Source organism: Saccopteryx bilineata, chromosome 7, assembly GCF_036850765.1.
Source record: "Saccopteryx bilineata isolate mSacBil1 chromosome 7, mSacBil1_pri_phased_curated, whole genome shotgun sequence".
NCBI lineage: Eukaryota > Metazoa > Chordata > Mammalia > Chiroptera > Emballonuridae > Saccopteryx > Saccopteryx bilineata.
Window position 1 is genome coordinate 94,458,788 of NC_089496.1, and position 19,891 is coordinate 94,478,678.

Sequence of the window (19,891 nt, forward strand, 5' to 3'; positions counted from 1 at the left end):
GAAGAGGCTCCGCCCAGAGAAAGGCATGGCCTCATTTGGTCCTCAGAGCTGGAGAAGCCAGCGCTCACTGCAAAGGGAAGCCGTATTCTGTGGGACCTCAACGAATTCCATGAAACTTCACTAAATGCTGACGCAAGCCTCTTCCCTGGCTGGGTGGGTCCAGGGACATGCAGTGAGAAAGTCGTGGTGACCATTCCTGACCTGTGCCCTCCCCCCACCCCACCCCCACACCAGATGTAAGCTCCTTAAAGAAAAAGCCAGCTTAGCCTGGACTGTGGTGGCACAATGGATAGAGTGACAACCAGGAATGCCAGGAATGCTGAGGTCGCCAGTTCGAAACCCTGAGCTTGCCCGGTCAAGGCACAAAAGACAAGCAACAAGCAAGCAATGGACAACTAAAGTGAAGCCACTATGAGTCAATACTTCTCGTTCCCCCACCCCTCTGTGAAATCAATAAAAGAAAACCTTTAAAAAAAAAAAAAACAAACAGCTTATCTGGGTGATGTACATGTTACCACAGTAACATGAACTGTGGTCAGACTGCTCTGGTGGCTGATGTTGAACAGGAAAAGCTGGGAGTCTGCCAAAGCCTTCCAGGTGGGCCAGGAGGACAGTTACAATTTCCCAGCACAAACGTGTGGAAGGAGAATGCTCCAGGGACAGCGGGTCAGTCTGAGCACAGGAACAGAGCAGCCACGCGCAGGCGGGCTTTCTGCTGGCCGGGACACCTACGGAGAAGTGACGTGGGAACACAGGCTGCAGAGAGAGCCTGGAGGCAGGCCGGACAGATGTCATCCTTCCCGAACTCTGGGAGCGAAGATAGATGGATCCAAATGTCAACAAGGTCAGAAGACAGGCGCAAGCAGGAATGATAACACGTCACGGATTAAATCAAACTGTACCCAGCCTGGATCTATCAAATCTGTCCCTGGCCATTTCCCAGCTGTTACCGAAGCCTGTCACATGCCCCTCCCTCCCAGTTGGGTTTGGCACTTTAAGGCAGGCTTGGGGCACTGGAAACATGGAGCCTGGGTTAAGTGGGAAGGAAGGGTCATACGTGACCAGTGACCATGGGCCAGCTCCATTTACGGATACTTCCTGTGCACCCCGGTCTGGAAGTATAGAGGACAATTATGAGATGGAGCGTTGGCCTTACAAGTTCTCTGACATGGATGGAGAAATAAATACAAGATAAATAAAATAATTAGAAGCTAAGATAAGGCTCCATATCATCATCCTGTATACCATTATTTAAAGACATAGGTGAAGCAGCTTAGCAGTTTTGAGAGACAAGAATAGGCAGAAGGAGAAAACTGTCAGCTGGAGCATCGCTAGGTCTGTGTCTCGGTAAGATGTTCCGTCAGCTCTGAGAACGTGGAACGGAGGAGAGATTAGTTAGCAACATGACTGCAGCAGGACAGGGAAGAGACGAATGTCTGGATTAATCAGGGTCCCTGGTGTTGGAAGAATAAAAGGATTCAATATTTTTTTAAAAAAACAAGAAAACTTAAAAAAAAAATAAATGACAGGCTGAGCATAAGAGAGGGAGGGTCATTATGAAAGCCCCTGTCATTATCTCGGGGCGGGGGGAGACTGACAATGCAGACGCCTGGCACTAGAGCTGGGACCGGGTTGGGGAAGCAGATACCCAGGGATCACAGTGCTTATGTCACTCAAGGTGTCTGTCACAAGCTGGTCTGACGGATCACAAGGGACCACTGGCTGCCTGGCAGCCAGGCAGGGGCCATTCCCCTATTACTCACAAGCCCCTCCCTCTCCCTCGCTCTCCCGCCCTGACAGCGTTCATCAAACACCAGTTCTCCCTCCGCTGTGAAAATGGGCACTGTGGCATCTATCCGTCACAGGGGACAGGTCTCAGGGTAGCTTGGCCAGGAAGGAGATGATTAAATAAGAATAGAAAAGAAAAAGGCAATTAAAGAAAAGAAAGACAATATCTTCTCTTCTAGGGAGGCCAGGGTGCTGGTGCAGGTGAGACTGGGTGTGAAGACAGTCAGACTTGGGTTAGATAACTTCTGCCGTCACTGGATATGCCACCTGGAGAAATTTCTTTAACCCACTGTAGCCTTGGGCTCGCCCAAAGCCCAACCAGCATAATGATATGCCTTGCGTTCGGTATAAGAACAACGTTGAATGATCCATGTGAGAAACCGAAGCTCAACGCTTGCTCGCTCCAGAGGAGACTGTCACTGCTGGCTCTCTCTTGTCCCTGTGTACTACCAAGTGTAGCCTTCAGACACCGAGGGAGGGGGAACAGGACAGCAGAGAAAAGCAGCTGTGACTGCCTTTTCCCTCCAGGCATTCAGGAAGCCAGGGAGGATCTGAGACCATGCTTCCACGCCTCAGCGCCCTGGATGACGACTGTCTAGCCTTGATTTTCTTTGAGGCTCTTTGGCTCTAGGTCACAAATCCTGTTCTGAGATACCTTCTCATCATACCTGCAGTCAGATCAGCCAGGGAGGCAACAGGGGGTGATTGAAGCAAGTCAGGGGGCTGAGAGCCTTGAAGAGCTGTATTTGTGCCCTTTCAACTGATAATGTTTTATACGAATGGTGTAGTTCCATTAAGGGACCTGGCAATTTTAGGAGGGTACCTGACTTCAGGTTTCTCTTCCTCTTGCCAGCTATGAGATCCCGGCTGAGGCTCTCAATCTCTTAAAACACTGAATGCGCCATATGTAATCTATACTTACACTATCCTATTATAATAATGCTAGGAGGTTGGCACGATAGTATTTTAAATTTTTAAAGAAGTTGAAAACAGAGGAGTCATAATTTCACAAAATGTGTCTATTCTTCCCTCCACCAAAACCACTTCCCTCCTTGGCAACATATTTGGTTGAAACCACTCTTGGCAAGACAACCTGAGCATGACTAGATTTCTCAAGGGCCACGTAGAGAGAGGCCTTTTTCTGGGCATTCCTTGAACTCATTTAAGGAAGAGACCATAGTCTTTTTGACATGAAACATCCTTCAGACTTTCCCACAAGTACCAGGGTGAAGGCGGCATCTTAATCCATTCAGACAAATGTCGGCGGACAGACCACATCAACACTGCTGGCGACACAGTTACCCAGGCCAAAATGTCACTCCATTGCAGAGCTTCAATATATTATTATATATTTTTTAAATTTTTTTATTTTTTACAGAGACAGAGAGAGAGTCAGAGAGAGGAATAGATAGGGACAGACAGACAGGAACGGAAAGACACGAGAAGCATCAATCATTAGTTTTTCATTGCGACACCTTAGTTGTTCATTGATTGCTTTCTCCTATGTGTCTTGACCGTGGGGCTACAGAAGACCGAGTAATCCCTTGCTCAAGCCAGCGATCTTGGGTTCAAGCTGGTGAGCTTTGCTCAAACCAAATGAGCCCGTGCTCAAGCTGGTGACCTATGGGGTCTCGAACCTGGGTCCTCTGCATCCCAGTCTGACTCTCTATCCACTGCGCCACCGCCCAGTCAGGCATCCATTGCAGAGCTTCAATAGCTACCAAAGCGCAGAGCTGTGCCTGTCCCAACCTGAACCCCAATCACTCCTTCTCAAAGGTCCATTTCCCCTTGTTTTTGCAGCCCATGTCACTCAGTTCATTAGGAACAGGTAGATCAAATTGTCCAAGGGAGCTGTTGAAAAATAATGATACAAACTGGTTAAACAAGGTGTATCTCAGGTGAACACAGGCTTTCCTTGTTTGCATATGATGGCATTTCAGCTTGAAAATTTGTTTTATAAACAAGCATTGGGGTTGACATTTAGCAAGCTCCCTGATTTCCACTCTAATTGCCAGTTTTGTACTTGGATACTTAAATTATGTATATATTCATGCGATTAGAAATCAGCTCTGACATTGGGAAGTTTCAAGCACATGGAAATCCTGCCAAACCAGCATGGTATATAATGCTGAACACATTCCTTATAAATAACTGAGTGCCTTTTTACTTAATGCATTGCCTTGGGGAGACATCTCGGCATTAGGTAGGTATCAGTTTCCTAAGTGTTTGTGCTTATGCAAAAATCATTTGAATGTCCCCAGGGGGTTTGAATTTCAAGGATCCATTTATCTTTTATTTCAATTTGCCCTTTGACATTAAAGGGGTGCTAGGCCTATTAAAAGACAGACAGGAGCCCTGGCCGGTTGGCTCAGCGGTAGAGCGTCGGCCTAGCGTGCGGAGGACCCGGGTTCGATTCCCGGCCAGGGCACACAGGAGAAGCGCCCATTTGCTTCTCCACCCCTCCGCCGCGCTTTCCTCTCTGTCTCTCTCTTCCCCTCCCGCAGCCAAGGCTCCATTGGAGCAAAGATGGCCCGGGCGCTGGGGATGGCTCTGTGGCCTCTGCCTCAGGCGCTAGAGTGGCTCTGGTCGCAATATGGCGACGCCCAGGATGGGCAGAGCATCGCCCCCTGGGGGGCAGAGCACCGCCCCTGGTGGGCGTGCCGGGTGGAACCCGGTCGGGCGCATGCGGGAGTCTGTCTGACTGTCTCTCCCTGTTTCCAGCTTCAGAAAAATGAAAAAAAAAAAAAAAAAAAAAAAAAAAAAAAAAAAAAAAAAAAAAAAGACAGACAGGAGTTACTGTGAAGACAAATACTTTAATATTTAATGGTTTGCTGTTATTATAATCGATAATACTTTCTGAGCATGGCATAGCTCCCTCGCTCCATTCATTCTGGTTCCATGGTACCTTTTAGGGACAGACTAAGAAGGCACTCAATGCTGATGAATGTGCCCAGGGCTTCAGGTGCTGCAGAGACACTGCAGTGCTGCTCAGGCAGCCCTGTGACCACCAGAGGTGCCACACCCCAGGTCCCTGAATAATATACATGGGGTCACACCTATGCCTGCTACACACCAGGCTCAGTGTTAAGTGTTTTACGTCTGTTCCCTCAGCATCCTCAAACAGTCCCCTGTGGCAGGTACTGTTTATTATTGCATCCACTTTACTGTTGGAAAAACTGGGAAGTTAGGTGGCCCGCTGAGGGTCACCCAGCCATGAGCAGGGTCTGAGAGAGTCGAGAGCTGATGCTCCTCCCTAGCGTGTTGTATTGACTATCAGTGCTGAGAGGCCAACACGACTGAATTTTGGAAAATGCCGACATCTACGCCCTTAGTAAGTAGTCATTAGCTCCCAGAAAATGCTCAGCATTCCATCAGCAGCCATGATAAGCAATCTTCCGCTGTTAGGGTCCAGGCAGGAAAAGAAAGATTAAAGAGGAAAGAAAGAGAAGATATATAGATATATTTTTTTTAAAGAATGGCTATAAAACATTTTAAATAAAATTTAGCACTGGTAGAGAGCAGGGGAACACTAAGTATTTCTTTAGTTTACTTTTATGCAAGTTACTAAAATTCTATTGCATGTGCTATCAAAACATTGGCAGTATAACTTTCCTTTGCTATCAATTTATCATTTAAATTCAGAGTCAGCCTTCATTTATATAGAGAATGCCTACTGTTCATATGTCGGTTTTCAATTATTTGTGAGGAGAGGCTCCTTATCAATGCATGTTGCCCCCTTTAAAACCTCACTTTAGTTTTACGTCTATCTTACCCACATGCACCAAAATATTGAAGGTGAGGCCGACAAGTGAGTTTTAAGATTTATTTTTTTCATAAACTGTGTTTCTTGGGAATATGGAGATCAGGAATCATGCAGTTCCCTGTATGGTATTACTGCTGACTCACAGAGCTCCAAAATAAGCGAGAATATTCCAGAACTGGCACAAAATGAAGGGTGGCCCGTGAAACTGTCTTAAAAGTTTTTTCTTCGCCCTGGCCGGTTGGCTCAGCGGTAGAGCGTCGGCCTAGCGTGCGGAGGACCCGGGTTCGATTCCCGGCCAGGGCACATAGGAGAAGCGCCCATCTGCTTCTCCACCCCTCTGCCGCGCTTTCCTCTCTGTCTCTCTCTTCCCCTCCCGCAGCCAAGGCTCCATTGGAGCAAAGATGGCCCGGGCACTGGGGATGGCTCTGTGGCCTCTGCCTCAGGCGCTAGAGTGGCTCTGGTCGCAACATGGCGACGCCCAGGATGGGCAGAGCATCGCCCCCTGGTGGGCAGAGCGTCGCCCCATGGTGGGCATGCCGGGTGGATCCCGGTGGGGCGCATGCGGGAGTCTGTCTGACTGTCTCTCCCTGTTTCCAGCTTCAGAAAAATGAAAAAAAAAAAAAAAGTTTTTCTTCCCTCCACAGAACTGAGCACTCATTAGGTTGAATTTTTTTTTTTTTGAATCACAAAACAATTTAACATCTTCTGAAATAAAAGATCCAGAGAGACCCATGAACAGGAGAAAAATCAAGACGAGGCGAAAAGACAGAAGGCAAAGAAAAAAAAGTGATTTAGGGTCTAATCCAAGGCAGCAAGCAGGTGAACTTTATTTGTACCGTGCTACTTCCGTTTTAAAATCTGTAAACACACAATAATAGGAAGATGTCGCGTTTCAAACAAAGCAGGATCGCTTTTCTCAAAGAACCTGCAGGACGGATGAACCTGTGGGAGCCATCCTTGGCAGCAAGAACAGCAGCCTGGAGTTCACCAACATCCCTCCCTTCCAAATGCACAGCGGCCCTCCGGTTCCCCACAGCTCAGGTCCAGCCGTTCTGTTCGGATTGCTAGCTTGTCTGCTGGGATTTAAGGTCATGGTCTAGGTGGACTTCCCTAGGGGAGAAGCAGCACACTGCATAGGACCAGAGAAAAGTGGTCTTTCCTGCTTAGGCTTAGGGTCACAGGCCCTTCGGCAGCGCCACCCAAGGGGACATGTCAGCCTGGAGGGGGCCTCCCCTCCCAGCTACTCACCAGCCAGAGTCACCGCAGGGTCCGTGTCAAGTTCAAACACTGCAGACCCCGCCCCTTCCTTTACAAACCACTCCTCCAATACAACAGCCCCTAATAGAGCAGCAAGGCGGAAGTATCTTTATCTGCTTGTACGTTTCTGCTATTTTTTTTTTCTTTCAGTCACATCTGCGTTTTGTTTCCTCTCATTTCAAATGTTTCCCAACACATCATGTTGAGTGAGGTGTTGAAGACAGACGGAGGGATGCCGTTGGAAGCACTGTTTTTATAGCACAGTTTGTATACTACTTTATTGCCAAATTAAAATAAAGATGTCATCTGGCAGACTCAGCCTGCTGCAAAGCCCGCCCTGGGTGATTTTCTGAGCTGAGGCCACAAAGTGGGGGGACGCCCGCAATGAGCCGAAGAACCATACCTCCTTTTTCCCACCTGCTTGGTTTCCTGATGCAAAAGAATGAGCAGAATGTTTGGTTTGTCTACTGCTTAAGTGCAGAAATAGCAAAGTTCAGAAATAAATACAGGAAAGCAAGAGTCTCGTGCTCCTCTAATAAATATGATGGAATTCTCCATAGTGTCCAAGTGATTTGCTGGGTTTGTTGGTAAGAAGTATAAGGGACGTGGCTTTGTGTGACCATTATACCTCTTCTTCTTTGACATAAACTTTCCATGTCTGTCATGTATATTTTTCTAGAGAGTCCAGGGCTTTCCAAAGGCATGTCCTCATGTAGCCACTTCAGAGGCCAAGCAACCCAGCCCCTACTTCTCTGCCAAGTACTCAGCAGGGCTTCCTAAGTCAGGATACTTCCTTTAGGACTTCAAAGGGAGAAAGGCTCCGAACCATCTCTCTCCAGTCATCCTAATGGGGCCTGGAGAGCCACATGCTGACTCAAGAAAATGTCTGCCCCTTGGCGACCTCCAGACAATAAATCCCACAGAGAGATGTCTCTCTCTAGAAAAGACAAAACAGGATTCCAACATCAAAATATCCTGATCTCATATATACTATGGAATACTACTCAGCCATAAGAAATGATGACATCGGATCATTTACAATAACATGGATGGACCTTGATAACATTATACTGAGCGAAATAAGTAAATCAGAAAAAAAACTAATGAACCCATACATAGATGGGCATAAAAATGAGATTCAGAGACATGAACAAGAATGTGATGGTAATAGGGGGTGGGGGGGCGGGGGGAGGAAGGGGGGCACAGATAGAAGGTGACAGAAGACAATTTGACTTTGGGTGAGGGGTATGCTACATAATCAAATGTCAAAATAATCTGAAGATGTTTTCTCTGAACATATATACCCTGATTTATCAATGTCACCACATTAAAATTAATAAATTAAAATTTTTAAAAAAGAAAATAATATCGTGATCTGATGGAGTCTCAGGGCATCTGGCCATACACTTCACATACACACACTCACACACACACACACACACACACACACACACACACACACTCACACAACCTGGCTTTCTATGAAAGTGATGGCCAATAAAACTGTCTTGGGCCAGAAAGGACAATCTGTTCAACCAGACTGTTTGAGTGTCTTAAAATGCTCACATCAGAAAGCCTCCACTTGCTGTTCGGGCATTGGAGACGAAACACAGTCAAGGCAGAACACCATAGCCCATACGGGCTCCATCCAGGAAGCTGGAGATCCAGGCTCTGTCCTCAGGGCCTTAGGGCTCTTATGTATCTCAGTAGGAAAAAAAAACAATGGCAGGGAAATAAGAAGAATAGGAAGGTGGTTATGTATTCAAAAGAGGGAGAGTGTGCCTGAAAAGACCAAGGACCATACACAAGGAAAGCGAGGCGAGAGGAGGATTCTGTTCATGGTGAGTTCTGAAGAAGCGGCCACCTAAACAGGACACTTTCTAAGAGACAGTACACCTTCTGCCTGAGAATTCTGTTCACCATAGGGTGGTGTGAGACAGCTTCCACAGGGCCAACCAGCACTGAGGCTGAGTTCATAGATGAAGTTTTGCAGCAGGAGCAAAAGCAGCTGCCACAGAGAAACTGATGAGCAATACATACATGAAAGAAGAAGTGATCCCTTTGCTGGGCAAATATAGTCACTGCTCTGCCAACACCAGCACGGGCTCCTCAGTGCTCGTAGCTGCATGTCATTAGTGCTAAAAGCTCCATGATTCATGGGCAATTGCCAGCTATTATTTCCATATCACTGACCTACCCGAGTGGCCACACACCCTCTCGACTTGACTTCCAGCCAACCCCATTAGCTAATGGCCCATTTGATGGCGGTGGCCCCACTCCTCATCCTGGGATTCAAGCCTTGCGTTGCCGAGTTCCTCTCCAGCAGGTTACCCACACTTTTTCTCCCAGCCTGATTTCTCCTTACTAATCGCAAGATAGATAGCACCCTCAACAATGAGAACCCTACCAAATTCCATGTGAGACTTCACTCCACTCACCGAACTTTGACATATGGTGCCAAGGCATGGGTTTTCTCTTTGGAAAGATTCATTAACTTCTACAGAGTAAAGACTGTGAAGGCTTCTTCTAGCTCCTAAATGAGAGAATGCATTGGGTCTGTGGTCACAAAAGATACTTTTTGGTCCAGACCACGATGACTGTGATATCATTCCAACTGCTCTTCTTGCTTTTGACTTTATATTATTACATTTCAGCATTGTATTTCTACCAGATATTTTATAACCTATAGCTCTGAGCACATCATTCCACTGACTAAAATTTTCAAAAGGTACCTAAATTAGAAAAACAAAAACAAATTTGCGGCCATGGCCAGTTGGCTCAGTGGTAGAGCATTGGCCCAGCATGTGCAGGTCCTGGGTTTGATTCCCGGCCAGGGCACACAGGAGAATCACCCATCTGCTTCTCTACCCTTCCCTCTCTCCTTCCTCTCTTTCTCTCTCTTCCCCACCCACAGCCAAGGCTCCACTGGAGCAAAGTTGGCCCGGCACTGAGGACGGACGGCTCCATGGCTTTCGCTTCAGGTGCTAGAATGGCTCTGGTTGAAACAGGGCAACTCTCCAGAGGGGCCGAGCTTCGCCCCCTAGTGGGCATGCCAGGTGGATCCCCGTCAGGCCCATGTGGGAGTCTGTCTCTCTGCCTCCACACTTCTCACTTCAAAAAAAATACAAAAAATAAAATAAAATTGCATAATAACTAAATAGTTACACCAATCAAAAATAGTCAAAAGATTCTGTTCCAGAAGTATATAATGAGCTTCACCAAATTTCAGTTTCAGCCATAGACAAATTCACAATCCTGTAAACATGCTTTTTCCTAACTTTGTACTTTTGTGACCTTCCTCTTAAGTAAATGTGTCCCCTCTTCCCCTGGAAAGTAGACATTTTCATTAAGGTCCAGGTGAAATCATTTCATAAATTCACCTCCTGAAGTTGGGCTGCCAATTTCATATAATTGATCCAGCTATATTGATTGGCCATCTGTTCTGTGTGAGTGAGGGCACTGCTTTTTTGGCCTCTCAGACGCCTGGTGCACTGATGTGCATTGAATCTTCTCTCCTCAGCAGGACGAAATGCTCCTTGCTATACTAACATTACACCAACACTACACCAGACAGAACACCTCAAATGGATGTGAAGTCTGATATTTGTTTGTTTCTTTCTTTCAATCTTTTTGCAAATGGACCTGCAATGATAATTATCCGTATGAACACATTCTACAGCAAAGGAAGCCAACTAAATACTGCTCATTGTAAGCGGCTGAGCTGGGGCCACAGCCTAGAGTGGGCCACACAGTCCCTCACAGCAGTCACAGCAGTTACCATTTAAAGTGCTGGGACGTGAAGGGTTACATTTTGGGGCTTCTCCACCAGCACAATTATAAAGCTGTTTAGTGTTAACTTAACAAGGTATATCTGGCCTTCACCGTGCCTCTAGTATCATGCAGAAAATTAACCAACTGTCAAATAAAATCCAATAATAATCCAGCAGATTCAATGACTCATATTCTGTTACTTGGGCTTCTCAGCCTCGCCTATAGCGATGGCACCATCCTGGACCAGAAGCACTATGGCCTGGCTCCAGGAACGAAATTGTACATTCTGCTGAAAGGGTAGCCAGGCTGTTCAAGAGAAAAAAAATACTCATTTTAAATCTTTTCTATTTTTAGACTTAATATGCATGTTTTTTGGCAGTAAGGTCAACATGAACAAAACTCCAAATGCTCGGGTCAGTCAAGACCTTGGGGAGTTGCTTCTGCCTTTTTATTCCCTTCAGCAAGAACCCCGCACATTTCTACCATCTCTATGTAAAACCCTGGAATATCCTCCTCACTCATGTAAATCCGGTATAACTTTAAATATGCATAATTCTAACACATGAGTCCTCTAAGGAGAATTCTAAGAACGACTTCATTGAATCATGCATTTCACAAACAGCATCCCAACATCTATGTCCCTCTTGGTTTCTATGGCGAGAGTCTCTCTCACATTTGCCTACATATTATGTTATTTCTTTTCATTTTAATTTAATTGTATTTTCTCTTGGTAGCCTTATATTCTCCCTGGGATTGTAAATTCCTTAAAAGCATGGGGCTATATGTATTTTACAGTGTTTCTGTACAGAGTACATGACGTAGTGTATCATATGTATCCCATCATACATACACACACCCACACACACACCAGAGATACTGAATAGCAAAACCTCATTCAATGCGTTCCATAAAAAGTGGAACTCTCCTTCAATCCAACCAGCAAGAGAAGTCCTGAGATAAACTGATTCTGAAGAATGTTATCTATATATTGATACATTATTACTATTCCTCTGACCATTTCTCTCACTGTTTTAGAAAGTTCCTAGTTAGTGTTCTTAACCTCTTGGCAGGATGTGGAGGGTCATCCTTCCTTTTATGGGTCTTAGAAAAGCTATCCTGGTTCTTTACTTCAAAAAGAAATGATCAAGGCCCTGGCTGATTGGCTCAGTGGTAGAGCGTCAGCCTGGCGTGCAGGAGTCCTGGGTTCAATTCCCAGCCAGGGCACACAGGAGAAGCGCCTATCTGCTTCTCCACCCCCCCTCCTTCCTCTCTGTCTCTCTCTTCCCCTCCCACAGCCAAGGCTCCACTGGAGCAAAGTTGGCCCGGGTGCTGAGGATGGCTCTATGGCCTCTGCCTCAGGTGCTAGAATGGCTCTGGTTGCAACAGAGCAACGCCCCAGATGGGCAGAGCATCGCCCCCTCGTGGGCATGCTGGGTGGATCCCAGTTGGGCACATGTGGGAGTCTGTCTGACTGCCTCCCCGTTTCCAACTTCAGAAAAATACAAAAAAATAAATAAAAAAGAAATGATCAGTTCTCCATATGCACACAATGCTGTCTCAAATTCCATGGGGGTCAGGGCTTCTAATAGCCTGAAACATCAATGTTACCAATTGTTCCTCCACAGTGGACTCCTTAGAGTCTAGCTTTCCCTTTGTTTGTGTGTCAGAGGGTTACACAGCTGAAGCCAGTGACCTGAGGGCCTTTTTGTCACCTCTGGCCCACCGGCACCCCGCACAGGTGCCTGCACAGAACAAAGCTGAGCATGGAGAAGAAACATAGACACACGATGAACTAGTGGACTTCTCCCTGGACAGCCGCGCACCGCTGTCTCCAAACATCCTCGTGCTCACCTTTTGGTCCAGGCTGTACGCCAGAATCCAGTCCTCTTGCTTGGGGTGGAAAAGCAAGCTCTGGATGTAGAAGTTCAGCCGGTACTTCTGATAGGTTGCTCCTTCATCCGAGCTGATCAATAAACTGCTCTCAATCTCCGGGTCTGTGAGCAACATAATCTGCAGCAAAGAATTGTCAGGGAAAGAGAACAACAGGAAGTTCAATCTGCAAGTTTCCAAAACTTACAAATGAGCTACACTTTGGATGCGAGGGAAAAGGGGCCAGCAAGGAACACCTGGCCACGTAGGGCACTTGGGCTCTATCAGGGTTGTTCCACCCTCACCCAATGCCATCAAATGATTGTCACCAAGGAATGAAGGAGGCAGGACAATTGGAAGAAAGGGGGAAGAAACAGAGACTGCATTTTTTTTCTCTTCTATGAGCTACTGCTGCTCTTTCTCCTTCAAGATTATTTCCTTAATCTGAAATATTTCCCGCTGTTGCCCTATCTTCCAGCCTCCTTCCTATTGTGCCTGTTTACTTAACATTGGGGGCGGACTCAAGAGCAAGACTCAGTCACAGCCTGCCTGGGCAAGGCGGAAAGGAAGGGAAAGATAATGGAGCTCACTGGGTGGTCTCGCTTAAGTGGCAGCCCTCTTGTTCATGTCAACAATATCCCATGTCACCCTACCTTTAGCCTCCTTTTCTGAGTCTTGTGTCAAAGGCCACTTTATCCCCTCTTATTATATAAACTCTTTTAAAGGATTGATTTGAGAGGGGGGGAGAAGGAGAAAGAAGGAAAAAGAGAAAGTGAGGGAGGGAGAGAGAGAGAGAGAAAGAAAGAGAGAGAGAGACAAATGTTGATTTGTTGTTCCCCTTTTTTATACATTCACTGGTTGATTCTTATATGTGCCCTGATTGGGGATTGAACCTGCGACCTTGATGTATAAGAATGATGCCCTAAGCAACTGAGCTACCTAGCCAGGGCATAACTTATTATACATAGAATTTACTGATTTTTACTCTGTTTATTGTCTATATACCCTCTACTAGAACATAAACTCCATGAGAATAGAAATAGTTGATATTTCTCTATTATTCTCCCTCAGGGGTGTATTCTCAGCAGCTAGAGTAAGACCCAACATATATTGCATGCTGAAGAAATGCTTGCCGAATGAATGAATAAAGGGAGTTTTCATAGTCCCATGGAGCTAGAAAGATGCCCAGCACAGCATGAGCTCATGTGAACAGAAGGTCCAATGAGGGAGTCGTTGGGTCTCCCACCCCACCTTTTGCCTGTCCACAAGAGAACACGCACTCCACCTGTAAAACCTCACGGTTTCAAATGCTCCGCACGCGCTTGCTGGTTCATCTCGGTCGGAGCACTAAGGAACAGTCCACCACAGGGACACAGTGGAGAAGCTGCGCTGAACACAGATTTTTATTCTCTCGCTTTGATGCCTCGCGGGCTGTGTGACAAAGCACTTCATTCCCCGCTCTCTGCAGGTCGCCTTTCGCGCAGTCAGTGTGCACCGCCTGCCTCCAGACAGGCGGCCTTCACGCTACCCACTGTCTTCCCCGTCACCTCATTAATTGGCACTTTCTGAATTTGGTTCGGAGAAGCATGAAAGATGTGCTTAATGTGTGGCTGTATGGGGAGAGATCACGCAGCCCGGGGTTTTTTAAAAGATTACCAGCCAAGGACATGCTGTTCTAGGAAAAGGAGGGAGAGAGAGGGAGAGAGAGAATGAGAATGAATAAAACTGAGCCATGGAGCAGAAGAGCAGAGTGTCCAGGCAAACACACAGTGATTTTTCAAGCATTTGAAGGCCATCATATTAACACCTGGAGAAAGGCAGTGTCATCTTTAAAAGTGGTGTCCTGTCACTCCAAACAGGACACGGGATTGCACGACAGACACACTGAGCCTGAGCAGTGTTTAGTTTCCCAGGTGGAACCTGAGGTTCCCTGTTCTTTCCACCTCCCTTCTTAGAGAGGAGAAAAGGGATGGATGTGGTTCTGGGAGCGGACTGCTTGGCTGTCGGCTGCACTCTGGACATGATGGAAAGTACACACAAAATTGGGACATTGATTGCCTTTCAATCCGCGTTGCAGGGAAGCCACTGTCCCCAACCATAAATCCTGATGAAGTTCTAGTTTTGTTGTCTCGCATTCACCCGGCAGGGAGGGTCTGCTCTTTGTCCGGCTGACACGGAGCCGTCAGGTAATCGGCTAAGTCCAACCTGCCTGGCTTCATGAAAATTGCTTGTACACAGTCAACAAGGATGTTCAGATAGCTCCTAAACGCACATGACCATTTCCAGGTGATTTCATATTTACTAGCGCATAAAAGCTGTTGTTTTCCAAAGAACAAATAAGTCATCAAATGGTTATATTGCTTTGTGTCTGCAACCACAATTAATATATATAACAACCTTTTTGCACTACTGCCAAAAGTAATTTTCATAATAATATGAAGAGGCTCAATTTTATAGAGCATCTATTGTCTCAGGCAAGGTGATTTTCTCCCCCTGAGGGTCTATTTCCCTGTTAACTGGGATACATAGTCCTCTTTTCCCATGAGTGCAGACCTCACCACCTGCCTCTCCTGGCAGACTACTTCAGCAGAATAGAATCACTGGGCCTACAGAATATCCTCTGCTTTTTATTTATCATTCATTTAAAATATTTTTGATAGTGCCCTGGCTAGATAGCGCTGTCAGTTAGAGCAGTGGTCCCCAACCTTTTTTGGGCCACGGACTGGTTTAATGTCAGAAAATATTTTCACGGACTGGCCTTTAGGGTGGGACGGATAAATGTATCACGTGACCGAGACAAGCGTCAAGAATGAGTCTTAGACGGATGTAACAGAGGGAATCTGGTCATTTTAAAAAAATAAAACATCATTCAGACTTAAATATAAATAAAATGGAAATAATGTAAGTTATTTATTCTTTCTCTGTGGACCGGTACCAAATGACCCATGGACCGGTACCGGTCCATGGCCCGGGGGTTGGGACCACTGATTTAGAGTATTGTCCCGAACTGCAGAGGTTGCCAGTTCAGTCCCCAGTCGGGGACATACAGGAACAGACTGATGTTCCTGTCTGTCTTTTTCTCTCACGCTCTCTTGCTAAAATCAATAATAAACATATTTTTTTTTAAGTTAAAAAAATATTTTTGATAGTCATTTATGCTTTATATCACATGACTATGTAAAGTAATTCTGCATCCAGGTAATAGAGAATAAGGGAAAGGGAGAGAGAGAATAACGCAAATATTTTTCAGACAGATGGCTACTTAAGAGTGAATAAATGGAACTCCTCGCTTCCATGGCTGGTTTTTTTTTTTCTGGGTACTAAAAATATGTAAACTAAAATCTCACCTTCTCTATACAGTCCTCACCTGAAAGCCTCTACGTGGGAATGTGACGTTTTAGAAATGGTGGAGGATGCTGGGAAATTCTCCTGTTAGATTTCGAAGTGTATCTGTATTACACAAACCTTCCAGTGGCTCTTCTTTCAAACTTCCGCTCAAATCCACTCAAAACAAACAGGTCAATCTGGACTCATTTTGGTTTAGACATTTTTTATTGCACAAACAACTTTGTAAGACAATCAGTGGAATTGAAATTAAAGAAAAATAAAGTGCTCGTGACCCTATCCCTTCAACAGGTTCAATAATGTTTTTTTATCCTCATTTTTAAAATTTAATATTATTGCCTATACTCCATTCCAGCTGAACAATAAACACACAAATGAATGCACACACATCAACACACACCACTGCATACAATGTGTTACTTAATCACAACCTTCAACACAATTATTTTACAACTGGTACAGTAGTTGAGCCACAGAAATTATTTAATAAATTGTTAACTGAATAAGTGACATCATTATTTCAGTCTACAAACTAACATTTGTTAGCAATTTTATCTCAAGTGGGTTGAGGTTTGTCCTATTATTTTGTAGGCTATTAAATATAAATAAGTTAATAAGTAAATAAAGTATTTAGGCAATATATGAATAGAAAATGTTTTAATCTATTTGAAAAAATATAAATAATTTATGTGATCCAATCTTTAGACATAAATGATGTCATTTATAAGTAAATATATTCTATCTTCTCAAGAAGGTATTTTACTGGAAATATCAGAACGGCAGCTCCAAGTTCATGAACACTCTTCAAAAATTAATAGATTGCGCCTGACCCGTGGTGGCGCAGTGGATAAAGCATCAACCTGGAAATGCTGAGGTTGCCGGTTCAAAACCCTGGGCTTGCCTGGTCAAGGCACATATGGGAGTTGATGCTTCCTGCTCCTCCCCCCTTCTCTCTCTCTCTCCCCCTCCCTATAATGAATAAATAAAATCTAAAAAAAAATTAATAGATTGTACTCCTTGAACATGTTCAATGAGCACTGTCTTTGCTGGTTTACACTGGCTCTCTATCCCCTTCTGGATTTCTATGTGACCTGGATTAAATGGTGTTTAATTCTCTGTATTTGGGAATCAGATCTGAATAACAGAATTTTAGGAGGATTTGGTAAAAGGCATGAATCCAAGCTTTGCATGATTTTGGAAGTGAGGTCTCTTAAAAGAGAGGCCGTTGTTAGCCTAACATAGAGCTTGGTCTATAGAAGAAGTTCATACGTCTTCATAAATGAACGAACAAACGAATGAATGAACAGGTGAGTCTTCTTTATCCCTGTGACACTGGGAGCCTGAGTCTTCTGAAATAAATCCCTCTTGTTCCACTCGGAGGCAAAGAGGGCAGAAACAAGGGGAAGAGTCTGTCTTTAACAGGAAAGGAATTATTCTCTGTTTAGATCAGCCCACAGGTGATTAGAATCAGTTCACTTATACCCTGCAAGGTGTGCAGATGCTACACTGACTGCATCTGCAAATGAACTGTTCTCTATAGAAAGTCAATAATGGCCACAAAGGCTTCCGCCACCCAACACGAAGCAATCATTCATCATCCACTTCAGGAGAAGAACGCAACTTTAATGGCTTTGCCTAGAGATGATGAATGAACATGAAACGTAATTTAGAGATTTCAAATATGTCACTTTTTACTTTTTTTGGTATTAGTCCTTCTGACAGCTTAGTGTTATCCAAAACTAAATGCATCTTCAGTCTCTTTGACTTGTTCCAGATCCAACGTATGGCTACAGGATGTAATTCTACAAAAGGTTGGCTGAGAGCTTTCTTATCCTTCTAGGTTGTCTCCTAAGAACATTCGTCCTAGGGAAATGTCACTGTCATTTAGTTTTCAAGATTCTGTTCCTAGGTGGTTTGTTCTTGGAATTCCATCATTTACCTGTTTAGATGGGGTAGAATTAATATTGAGCAGCTTCACTACCTATAGGCTTATACATTTATCTCACCATATCATTGGTCCTAAATCAAAGAATATTCATTTTATATTCTATTTATTGATTTATTTTGCTCATTTGTCTACTCCTTGTCATCTGTAGACTGGAATCAAGAGGAGAGGGACTGGGTATATCTCTCTCAATTTTCTGAAGGCTTAAAGCAAATTCAAATGACCATATCCCAGGTGCATAATGAATATTTTTCATAATGATAATGACAATGACCAAGAAAAATTGCAATAGCAGTAATTGGGCACTCCAGTTATCTACTCACCCAAACAAAAATCTATCTAGAAACAGCATAAGAAGCTGTCTGTAGTCCTCTGGCTTCAATATTGAAAACAAATTAAGCAAAGTATAATCAGAGCCATTGAGTAATTTGCTGAGCACTGTGGATGAAAGGCTGCCTCGTCCCAATGTGAGCTGAACATTTATCCTTCCCAGATGTGTTAAGGGTCTGGGAAGAGATCACTACATGCTTATCTGTTGGCTAGTGTTGAGAAGACAGTATTAGGGGAAGTTACAAAAGATCCCAGAGTGACCTATGCAAAGGAAATCACTGAAGTTCAGAAAAGGAGAGAAAAGTTAGTAAATAGAAAAAAGTGTAGATAAATATACACTTATAGACAACATCTGTAGAGAGATGGACCCACTGTGCAATCACGTGTCCAAAATGCTACTGCCAACCCCCCAGATTCAGTGAAGCACACTTAATGCACCATCCACGGTCTCAACAAAAAGTCAAATCATGCGACACTAAGAGACCAAGAAAACGTTTGGGCAATGTTCCATCTATTTGTGACCTGGACGTTGATTCAATAAAACTGCTGGGAAACCTTGACAAGATATTTTAGAGTTTATTCTATGAGTTTACTTTTAACCCCCACCCCCACCCCCATTTTTTAATGAGGGCCCAAAGACTTGACATTTTAGGGGAAAAACAAATTTTCAAGAAGTATATAATACTATTTCTGTTCACATGTCACTAGCCTTGTCAGAAGACCTTATTTATTATTATGTAACACTTATAATAATCTATTCAATACCACTTTTACCCAACCCTATTGAGGACACAGGAAAAGAGTAACATTCACCAGGAATGACAACTCTTGGGTTACACTCTTTGGAAGACAAGTCAAGAAAGAAAGTTCACAGAAGAGTTCTTATTCTTCTTGGGGTTACTGAAGACAACCCTTTCCTGATTCAACTTCAAGAATCTTAACCTAAGAAAATACCACTTCACCGTGAGACTACTCCCATTAGTGTAAATGGCAATTACCCTCTCAAAAGGAAACATACTCCCATTTGTCTAGGTGGGTAGATCTACCCATGGAGCTTGTGAACCACAGACTTGTTTTCCACAAGAAGAGCTATGAGCACATTGACCCTAGTCAGTGTTGCTGTGGATGATGGTTAGTGAAGGCCATTCATACTAGCAGAAGAAGGAGGATAAACAAACCATAAATATATACTATAATCACAAGAAATATCATGGGGCTTGACTTCAAAGATGGATTTGAGCGTCATCTCTGCAATATGCTGGTTAGGACACTTTGAAGAGTACAGAGCTCACTTAAACTTTTCACGAGACTCGGTTTTCTCACTGAGGGTAGTGATATGATAAAGTTTCATTTACTCAACAAGCACTCCACTAAACCTTTCAAATATCTCTTCATTAAACTGTGAAATTCTGCAGGTAGATGATATGTCTATTTAACAGGTGAAGACATGAGGCCTAGAGAAATGTGGTGGTTTTCTCCGTGCTGGGCAGTGGTCAAGCTATCTATGGTACACGCTGCATAAGTCTGTGTGAAGATCAGATCATCTGTGTGAAAGCAATGCTGAATTTTGTGCAGATGTTACTATCACAAGTTTGCAAAGCGTCGCACATGTAGCACTATATGTCCTGCTAAAAATGTGACAGTTGATTTCTGAGAGAGAGTGAGAGAAAGAGAGAGAGAGAGAGAGGAGAGAAACCTTGTACCAAAAACATCTCGCAAAAATATTGCCTAGATGATAAGGAGAGAGGCAGTAAGAAGCCAGGAGCGAGACAATGGAGATGCAATAACAAGATAATTGATAAGATATTACTGAAGAAATAAAT

At 44.4% G+C, this 19,891-nt stretch overlaps 1 protein-coding gene across 6 annotated transcripts in view; it reads right to left on the minus strand.

Annotated features, from left to right (window-relative positions):
* Positions 1-19,891, minus strand: part of SORCS1 (sortilin related VPS10 domain containing receptor 1) — a 572,181-nt gene that overhangs the window by 178,485 nt on the left and 373,805 nt on the right. For all 6 annotated transcript variants that reach the window (XM_066238956.1, XM_066238954.1, XM_066238951.1 and 3 more), the window contains exon 4: positions 12,431-12,589. In XM_066238956.1, the coding sequence (XP_066095053.1) occupies positions 12,431-12,589 (159 nt within the window). The remainder of the gene's footprint in view (positions 1-12,430; positions 12,590-19,891) is intronic.